The sequence below is a fragment of the Epinephelus moara genome, chromosome 9 (assembly GCF_006386435.1).
Source record: "Epinephelus moara isolate mb chromosome 9, YSFRI_EMoa_1.0, whole genome shotgun sequence".
NCBI classification, from domain to species: domain Eukaryota; kingdom Metazoa; phylum Chordata; class Actinopteri; order Perciformes; family Serranidae; genus Epinephelus; species Epinephelus moara.
Window position 1 is genome coordinate 18514500 of NC_065514.1, and position 10591 is coordinate 18525090.

General features: G+C 39.0%; 2 protein-coding genes across 2 annotated transcripts in view; one reads left to right on the forward strand and one right to left on the reverse strand.

Moving 5' to 3' along the window:
- Nucleotides 1-8692, forward strand: part of jak2a (Janus kinase 2a) — a 28808-nt gene extending 20116 nt beyond the window's left edge. The window contains exons 19-23 of the mRNA XM_050052516.1: nt 1417-1541; nt 3239-3411; nt 3750-3867; nt 4151-4264; nt 4542-8692. Of these exons, the coding sequence (XP_049908473.1) occupies nt 1417-1541; nt 3239-3411; nt 3750-3867; nt 4151-4264; nt 4542-4649 (638 nt within the window). The 3' untranslated portion in view covers nt 4650-8692. The remainder of the gene's footprint in view (nt 1-1416; nt 1542-3238; nt 3412-3749; nt 3868-4150; nt 4265-4541) is intronic.
- A 445-nt stretch (nt 8693-9137) lies between these two features.
- On the reverse strand, nt 9138-10578 carry rln1 (relaxin 1). Its single transcript, XM_050052521.1, has 2 exons — nt 10164-10578; nt 9138-9731 (listed from the first exon to the last, which is right to left on the reverse strand). The coding sequence occupies exons 1-2, from the start codon at nt 10357-10359 to the stop codon at nt 9385-9387; spliced, it is 543 nt and encodes a 180-aa protein (XP_049908478.1). The 5' UTR covers nt 10360-10578; the 3' UTR covers nt 9138-9384.
- Between the last annotated feature and the right edge of the window lie 13 nt (nt 10579-10591).

Genomic DNA, 10591 nt, shown 5'->3' on the forward strand with positions numbered 1-10591 from the left:
GTTTAATTGATGATTATGTTAATTTGTCCAAATACTTATGAGCCCTTAAAGTTGGGGGACTGTGTGAAGAAATGGTTGTAATTCCTACACGGTTCATACTACATTTTTGAAAAAAGCCTTAAATGAAAGCTGAGAGTCTGCACTTTAAGCAGGTATTCATTGTTTCATTTAAAACCCATTGTGGTGGTGTACAGAGCCAAAATGACAACAACTGTATCATTGTCCAAATAATTATGGACCTGACTGTATATGTTCTCAACGTTTGAAGATCCACTCATTACGAAAAGTCTGTGTCATCCAAGAGAGAAAAAACAAGTAAAGTAATGATCAAGATTGTCATATTAAAATTTAAGGTGTGTTGACGGATTCACGTCGTCAACTCGTGCATTGAGTAACATCATAAGTAAACATTCCACCTTAAAAGTCACCGGCAGTCGGCCCAGTGAATTGAGCTTTTTTCCTCAGGCTACAGCTGCTGTGAGAGGCAGCACAACATCCTTTATTTTAATAGTTAAATTTACTCATGTCAAACAAAAATGGGGACGGTACGGAACGGTTACATCGGTACCATCCACAACTTTTCACAGTGGAAACGGAAAAATGTATACCGAACTGAACCGTATCTGATCAGATACTGAATTGGTGACACTTAAGGCTGGGCGATATGACCAAAATATCATATCACGATATAGGTCATGTCATATCCTGATAATGATACATATCACGATATAGCTCATTTTAATCTGATGAATAAAAAGCCCTCAGTGCAGCGCAGCAGAGACAGACAGCGGAGTTATTTTACTGTAAGTGCTGTAAAAGCTTCGCAAATTAAAAAGCTAAGAAGAGTAATTTATCAATGAGATCCGTGCAAAAGATGGACATAAAAATATTGCCGTAAAAAGTGTAATTTGTGTCACAACGATATAAACGATAGAGAAAAATATGAAACGATAGACATTTTTCTGTCGTCACACGATATATATCGTCATATCGCACAGCCCTAGTGACACTCATATTGGGTGTCCACCTTGAAACTGTGCTCACTGTACAGATCTTCTATGCTGCCGGGGGATAGATGTGTGTGAAGCATCCATGTTTTAACAGATATGGATGTAAACTGTAAATGCAACTTGGCTGGTTCACGGAGCTATACAACAGCGAGGCGGTAATTCTAGTTTCACTCTAGTGACAGATTAAACTTTACTGATCAGCTCGTTCCTTAATTTGATATCACCAGCCCTGCAGATTTAGTTATATATAATAATGTATTTACAGTTCCCACATTTGCTGCCTAGGGCGTCAGTGACCATGCCCATGAAACAAATAAATCTTGATTTTCTCAGAGGCCTCTACCCAACAGCTCACACGCCATATTGTTCCTGTTAAGTATCGCACTTAACTTGTTTTTTTCTGCAGGACGAAGGAACCTACGGCTGATCATGGAGTATCTCCCCTACGGCAGCTTGAGAGATTATCTCATTAAACACAAGGACCGCTTTGATTGCAACAAACTGCTCCACTATGCATCACAGATTTGCAAGGTAATGTAGGGCAGTAGGTGGTGCGGACTTTAAAGACTTAAAGACTGGTACACTGAACATTAGAAACAGTCCTTCCTGAAGCTGTGCTCAAACATAACCAGCAAGTATCAGGGAACATTACCAACTGTCCTGTTTCTGACACCATTGAAGTAATCATTTTTAAAAGTGGACTGATTGGATTCATTGTAATATGATCGACAGAGAATTGTGAAAGTTTGAAAGTCACGAGAGTCCATATATGATGGCTGGCTCACAGAGCTTGGCAGGGTGGCTGCATATAAATATAAAACTTACTGAATGAGAGAAAGATTAGAAAAATTAACTCTAAAATGGGGCAATTATTTCTTTGGTAATGTGTATGATCACGTTTTTGTATTGTATAAACACATGTACAGCACACAGCAATATAATTATTTGGAAGTTGTTGACTCCTGCTGCATTTTGTTTTGAAAAATACAGTGGCTCACGGTTATGATTAGGAGCAGCATTTATCATGGCAGGGTAGATATTGTGACCATGTCCTGTCATCAGTGCATATTATTTACCAGTCTGTGGGTTCATGTCGCAGCACTAACACTGTGCAGGTGTAGTCGGGGAGTGGAGGCCCTGAGATGGGTGTCTACACATCAGCATAAATATTGAAAGTTTAATGTATCTGGAAAACTACAAAAAGTGATTTAAGTCATCATTAAATGAAAAATATTGAAGCTATTTATTTATTTATTTATTCAATAATTTCTCAAACAGGAGGTTGAGCTGTGGATATCTTATATATGTAGTAATAAGTATGTTTGCATATGTGTGTATACATTTGTTGGTCTTTATATTATGGAGGACAAAAATGACTTATCAATAAATAAATAATTGTATAAATAAATACAGGAAAAAATAAATAAACCAGAAATAAATAAATGAATAAATGTATTCAAAAATATAAGAAAAAATGTTAACATAAATATGGAAATAAATAAATGTATAAATAAAATGTATGAAAAAATGTTAAAGTAAATATGGAAATAAATAAATGCATAAATAAAATGAATAAATAAATGTTAAAATAAATATGGAAATAAATAAATGTATAAATAAAATGTATGAAAAAATGTTAAAATAAATACAGAAATAAATAAATGTATAAATAAAATGTATGAAAAAATGTTAAAGTAAATATGGGATAAATAAATGCATAAATAAAATGAATAAATAAATGTTAAAATAAATATGGAAATAAATGCATAATTAAAAAAGTTAAAAAAAAAAAAAAAAAAAAGGGACTAAATTTGATGTTAGACGTATGTCCACATCTTTGTACAACAATATTTATTTTTTTATCTTCATGTTAATGAGGTGGGAGGTCCAAACCTCTGCATTTTTTAAAAATTATTTATTTCCGTGTTAATATCAGCATTGTTTTTCTGTATTTATTTATTCCTGTATAGATACATTTATTCATTTATTTATGATACTTGTTATTTTTTGTCGTCCATAGGGCACAAGTATGTGCTTTATATATTTTTTCCTACTTTTTTAAAATGTCCTTTTTTGGTTTCTTTGAATGTTTTTTTTCCCTTATAAAAAGGTAAAATCAACAAAATATTAGTCAAACAAAAAAGTGGATTACCACTTCACTAACAACATAAGAACATACAGTATATGAATCAATTCTCTTTCTCTGTGTGACTTTATCCATACGTCAGGGTATGGACTACCTTGCCACGAAGCGATACATCCACAGAGACCTGGCCACGAGGAACATTCTGGTGGAGAGCGAGATGAGGGTGAAGATCGGTGATTTTGGCCTGACGAAGGTGCTGCCACAGGACAAAGAGTACTACACTGTCAAAGAGCCTGGGGAAAGCCCCATCTTTTGGTGAGGAACACACACTGCATGTTTGTTAGAGGTTCAAAAAGTATTGTCCTATTTTTGTGGGGTGACATTTACAAGGATCAAGAATGATTCTTTTTGACTGGCTTTTCCTCCGCTGGTGCTGACCCTTTGTGATTAACTGTTAAACATGAGTGTTAAAGATAAGATCATTTGTTTTACACATGAAAGGTGGGAAAATTAGACTTCATCAAGACCAAGTGTGTTTCTTTCTTGTCTTTATATCTGTCTGCTTGAAATACAGGACAGGTGTTGACTGTTTAAAGAGGGGTGCATCATTATGTATATATATTGTATATATAATGTGCTGTGGTATTTTCCAGGTATGCTCCAGAGTCGCTGACAGAGAGCAAGTTCTCTGTGGGATCAGACGTTTGGAGTTTCGGTGTTGTCCTCTATGAACTCTTCACTTACAGCGACAAGAACTGCAGCCCACCTGCGGTACTGCGCTTCTTTCTTTTTACTTCTCACTGTAGTTTTTGAGTTTGACAATTTAACTTTTCTGTTTCTTATTCCACCCTTAAATGCTTTGTCACCTTATTTGGGCTGTAAAACAACAGCCAGGGTAATTACTTAGAAGTGTTGTTAGAGAAATCAGTTGATTGAGCAGAGTGACGTACATAAAAACAGGAAACACTTGTTGATAATTTATTTATTTTTTTTAATTTTGGGAGGTTTTCATGAGCTGAAAGCCAAACAAAAAACAACTTTTTTTCTGTTCCAGGTGTTTATGGACAAGATGGGGAATGAAAAGCAGGGTCAGATGATTGTCTACCATCTGATAGACCTGCTCAAAAACGGATACAGGTTGCCTGCTCCTGATAATTGTCCAAAGGAGGTCAGTAACTCAACTACAAAACACCTCAGTATTTGTTTTAATGAAAAATTCTCTTGGTTCAAGGTCAGTGCAGACTCACCTGTTTGTAAAGTTTAATAAACCAGGGTCTCATTTAATAATTTTATAAGTTCACCAATACAGTTTCATCTGAGTCTCTCTCAAAGTGTTAACCTTTGTTTTCTATGCTGCACCATGTCATATCATTAAATGGCAAGAGAAAGTAATTGTTCCTGGGGTTTTTTCTGTGTTAATGTTCGTGCTGTGATGTTTCCTCCAGATTTACAAGATTATGACAGAGTGCTGGAGCAGTGAGCCAAGCCTGCGCCCTACTTTCAAGACATTAATTCACAGTGTGGAGAGTGTGCGAGACAGCAAGGACGGATGAGCGGCATTGATCCCTGAACCTTTGACCTTTAGGTGCTGACTCCCCGGGGGGGGGGGGGGGGGGCGTCCTCACGGATCTTAACAGAACAATGAATGTCTTGGAGATGTCTGGGTTTACTGCAGCCGTAAATTCCCTAGTCCAAAGTGAAGTTGATTTTAGTTTTTCTTTTGGTGATCGGCATGTCTGTCAGCCTATTTAAGATTTACCCAAATAAGGATGATGAATGGGCACATTCACTTTCTCAGCAGTTGACCCACTTCTTAAAGGAGCTTTATACGATAATAGAGTATTAATATAGCAGCAAACAACTATTTGCTCTGTAGAGATACAGTGGAGTAATGATGTGCTGAGCAGAGAATCCAAGCTTCTCTGTTCTTTGTTGTGGTAGACAGTCCGACCCCACGTGCATATTAGTGCGCATGTATTGTAGTCCATGTGTATTCCACTGGCTAGCTTATCACCGCTGCTCAGCACCGCACTCATACGCAAGTTACCCCTAATGTCAGGACAGCGTAGAGGCGAAAGCGTAGCGCCCACCCTCCAGTTCCCCTCCGGTTAACCCCATTAGCACTAGTAGCTGCTAGCCGCTAGCTAAGGCACCTCCATATTGAGAGCTTTGTGCAGACAACCTCTGAATGATAGATCTGCTCTTTATATCCTATAGTGCTCCTTTAATATGGCATTTACGATTTATCTGATTTATTACTACACTACATGTGACTCAGACAACAAACAGAAGATATATCAGATGCCTTTAAAAAAAATTCATAGTGGGATAGATTACTTTATTTGACTTTTTTTGTATATGTTGTTTTACAAATAGAATTAGACGATAGACATGGACTGGAAAAATGATACTTTTCTAAGAATCCACAATTTTTTTTATTTCAAGGGACTTCTGTGGAATGTTGAAGCCTTAAAATAAATATTTGTACCAAAACATGTATGTATTACCAACAAGTAGCATGTTGTTAATGCTCAGTCCTTTGAATTTTGTACTTTAATCGCTGTAAAATGAGCAGTTTCTTTTGTCAAACCAAAGAGCCATCTTACTGCACACCTGAACCTCAAGGCACCGCTCATGTGTGGCTGAACATTTATAAAGGACTGGAAGTGAACTGCTGGATAGTTTTAAGCCTGATAAAGGACAGACCATGAATGTAAAGCACCAGCTATACTTCTGCCACAATGGGACCCATTGGGAAATTTCTACCGGTGTTTTTGAGTTACATTCCTGCAGTTACAGTGGACTTACAGATATTCATTGTACATTGAGGATGATTCTGTGTTCTGAGCTGATGAAGCAACAGCAGAAGTACCCAGATCTTTCCACATAACAGAGGTCAGACTTTGTATCAACTGTTGTTCGTTTACATAATTTCATACATCAATATTCCAGTACATTAAAGAGACAGCAATAACTGAGCTGGGTGTCTAATAGTGTCATATCATGAACTCATACAGTGTTTTTGAACTTATGATGTCACCTTTGTAATTAGTAATTTGTATATTTCTATAAATACAGTATGAGATTTTCAGTGTTGGAGGCTGCCTGTGGATACTTTACGTACAAATATATTTTCTGAAGATGGAGAAAGAAGTCATGAAGGGAGATGCTTTTATTTTCTGCAGCTTGTTGTTACAAGTGACGACTTTATTTAAATCTTCTTTGACTTTTGTTCATGTCATTATTTTGCCACCCATTTAAAGTTGTCTAACAGCTGGTGTATATGTTGAATGTGTGTGTGTGTGTTATGATATGCATTACAGTGTCGGCCACAAGTGGATCAATTTGTCACAAGGGGATTATTTTCCTTTATGTTCCAAATGTTACTGACTGAAAGTTATTTCCTCTCACCAGTTTCAACCACAGACTGTATAAAATAAAGGATGTAGCCGCCATGATGTCACCCACTGGTTTGTGGATTCCCATTTTAGAGTGTTGTAGTACTTGGGAAAGAGCTTGGTGTCAAGACCATACTCAAGGCCACCTTTTGAAGGTCTTGGTCTCATCTGAGACTCAAAGGAATTTTTACTCATTCTTGTCTTGGTTTCAGAGAAATAGGGCTTAGGATTTTAGACCACAACTGCGAGGTCATCACTGAACTGCCTGTGCAAAAAAGAGTTGAGTATAGGCAAAGTAAATATCAGCTCCTCACTGTCTCTTATCAAGACAGCTCTTGTGGTACCCTTAGATATAGGCTGGCACAGTGATGCAGTGGTTAGCACTGCTGACTCACAGCAAGAAGGTTCCAGGTTTAACCCTGGGTCTTTGTTTGCATGTTCTCCTCATGTCAGCATCACTTTTCTGCAGCTTCTCTGGCAGGTTAGGTTAATTGGCGACTCTAAATTGCCCGTAGGTGTGAATGTGAGTGTGAATGGTTGTCTGTCTCGATGTGTTGGCCCTTCAATCATCTGGCACCCTGTCCAGGGTCCACCCTGCCTCACATCCAGTGTCAGCTGGGGTTCCCCGCAACCTTTAATAGGTTGAGCAGATACTGATAATGAATAAATTAATAAAACACACACTTCCACATACACACATATATACAATACGGCAACAGAAGAGGTGAATGAGGAGGAATCTTTATTTGTTTTCTGCGGGAGTGTTTATTATCAATCAATCAATCAATCAATCAATCAATCAATCAATCAATTTTATTTATAAAGCCCAATATCACAAATCACAATTTGCCTCACAGGGCTTTACAGCATACAACATCCCTCTGTCCTTTGGACCCTCACAGCGGATAAGGAAAAACTCCCCAAAAAAAACCCTTTAACGGGGGAAAAAAACAGTAGAAACGGTATGTGAATCTTTCAGTGCTGATGGTGTGCATGTTCCACATTTTATCACAAGTGTGTCATGCAGTGTGGGACTCGCACTGGAGTGGTCTTGGTCTTAACTCGGTTTTGATACACTCTGGTATTGGTATTGGTCATGATCAGTTTAGGTGGTCTTGACTACAAGACTGGTTTTGAAGCTCGAGTTTGCCATTTTGGTTGGTGCCATCTTGGATTTTTGGAGCCAGAAGTGGTGGCCATGTTTGGATGAGAAGGTGGAGCTGGGGAGGAGCGAGGGGTGGATCTGAGTCATACGCCAAGCAGACAGCCTGTCACTCAAAGCAGCATAGCTTTGTGCCTTAGTAAGATTTAAACCGGCGAGTTATATTAAAAAAAATCACCCCTGTACAGTTGTCATGAAGGGGGAAATAAGCTGTGTTCTATGTTTTTTCTGTTGTAAAGTTGGGCATTCTAACATGGGTGTCTGTGAGGACTGACTCAGTTTTGGAGCCAGCCTCAAGTGGATGAACTGCAGCTTTTGGCACTTCTGCATTGGCTTCACTTTTCGCTGCATGGTCTCAACTGGTGAGAGGACAGTCAGTCCTTGAAAAGACTTGAAAAGAATCTAATTTGTGGAAGAGCATCTTTCCCACTTACATCTTACATACAAAAAAAAATTTAAAAAAATCCAGTGTTGTATTTACAACATTAAGGGAGGGAGACACATAATGTCAAACGACGGATGTCCTCACATCGTCAAGTATGAGTCACTGTAAAGAGCGTGTCACCACAAAACATACAGAGTGTCTCTGAAGCTCCCACGCTCTAACCTCTGGGCAGTATCACGCCGGCCTAAATATTTTGGCCATGTCAAATCTGTTGTGAATGAGAGACTGTTAGTTCCTGCCGAGTTGCTATAATGCCAAGATAGAAAATGTTGCTGCCTAATGGGTTGTTTTTGTCACCCAAACAGCCATTATTGTGACATATGTACAGTGGTGTTTAAAACCAAATGTGATTATTCTGTGTGTCATTTTTCCTCAGAAGACATTTGGAAAAACACAAAATGTTTAAACAGATTTAACTGGTGTTTTTTTTCCATTTATTTCAATTTTATTTTGGTGCAGTGTGAATGACATAAAGCCTGGTGGTACCTTTAATACATTTATGCGAATATGGATGTAAATAGTGAAAGATGGATGTGCTGTATATTCCAGGTGTGTATATACTTTTAATAAACAAAACATTTTAGCACAGTATGGTCATGAAACTTGTACTTTTTTTATTCTGAATGTGGTTCACTTGTCACATAAAGCTTCATCATATTGTACCCACAGTCAAACAGCTTATAAGTTGTGTTTAGTGATAGTGTAACATTTTTACGCAGGGGGTTGTCCGTATTTAATTCATTTGTTTTATCTACGTCACAAAGGGTTAAAAGAAAAAAGGAAACCTACTCTTTTGCTGTAGTGTCCTCGGGGTGTTTGACGGAAAATGATCCGACAGACGTAATGCTGTGAACAGAGGCCGGCAATAAGTTCAGAGCAGCCTAAATGACACTAATGTGTGATATTGGCGCGTGCGAGTATGAACGTAGTTTCACCAGACAGACTGCAGGCGACAATATGGACGGTGTTTATTGCTCCCAAATCCTGTCCACACATATACACAAGCGTTGTACACAACATATGACACTGCTCGACATTTCATATTAACAGTATTTAAAATTTATTCTCAACGGTGCTTCAAGGGCAACATACAGGACATGTTTTTTTTTTTTTTAAAAGAAAATATCAAGTGAGGAGAATAAAGAAAATATATATTAAAATATTCGGCTGACTCGAACCTGCTGAACAGCAGGTGTGAACTTGCTCTCCTCCTACTTCTTTATACACTGTTCATTACTGCCCATCACAACATCTTCATGTCACAAATCCTTTTTCTCCCTGCCTCAGCACAAGCGTCCGATATCATTCTTAGTGCAGCCCTGGTTACAGCACTTCCCCGCCACACCCAGGGAAAAGTTTCTCTTCTTCTTGCTCGCTACGGGCCAGTCGGCTGTAGCTTGCTCGCCTGAAACTGTGGACAGCTGAGGCTTCTTCAGCGAGGCAAAGTCACTCAGCGACGGCTGCTGCCCGTCTCCTCGAGCCCTGAAAAGAGCCAGGAGGTCTGCCAGGGAGTAAGAGGAGCTGGGATGGAGCTGAGAGGGGTTATCTGCTGTGAGCTCTGCGCTGGATTGCCAGGTGTGCTGGTTGTCTTCTGCTGTAATGTCACTGAGGGAACCCCACTGGAAGGAATCTGGGGAAAGAAATGAGTCAAATGCACCTTTAGTCATAGCAAAAAAAAAAAAAAAAGAATTTGTCCGATCAACAATGAACATGAGCTGACCGTGGTGCTGAAATATGAGGCTCTGTCAGTCAACTAAAATGTGGGGGGAGCTGTTTATTAAAACCCTGTGGCAGCCTAACCTGTTGATGTGTAATAAGTCACCAGCTACAGTAATGTGCTCAGTGGAAATTAAAGTGGGAATGAAGAAAACAATTACAGCTCCTTGCCTGTGCACCCTCTTGTCCCTTCATCATCCTTAACCTTAATGAGATATCATTTTTACACTATATCTTGGACATGTTTCTACACAGTCTTTATGTTTTGAAACATGTATAACACAGCATTTTGTCCAATCACACAAATGAAGCAATGAATGAAAGTACAGCAGTAATGTTGACTCACCTAAGCCCCTCTCCGTGGATCGTTTCCACCGGGAGCCACCACAGGTGAAAATGACTGCTCTGATGAACTCTCTGCCGCACAGTTTCACCCCGTAGTCCCTCGGTATGATCAGCCTGCTCATCACGTCTGCCTTCACACAGTTACATATGCCACCGACGCACACCACGGCCACGGCGAGAGACAATCTCCACAGCATTTTTCACTTGAAAGTGACGGAACGAGCTACTCTGCGCTGCACAAGAGGGTCAAGCTGGGCTCCACCTCAGATCTGATCGTTTAAAATCCTGTTAGTTTCCCTCTTGTTGACTTTTCTTTCTGTTATGTTGTAGAAGATGCTCGTATTCTTCTGTCTTGTGTTGCAGAGCAGACTTTGGTTTCCTCTTTTTGTTCCCCTCTGTAGCCACTGGTTCACTCATCAACCTTTGTGT

What these genes read in the sequence shown, in the direction of transcription:
- rln1 (XM_050052521.1), bottom strand. Translation starts at nt 10,359, where the DNA reads ATGCTGTGGAGATTGTCTCTCGCCGTGGCCGTGGTGTGCGTCGGTGGC. An exon ending in ATCCACGGAGAGGGGCTTAG is followed by an intron (nt 9,732 to 10,163) that starts GTGAGTCAACAT and finishes TTCTTTCCCCAG; the next exon opens with ATTCCTTCCAGTGGGGTTCC.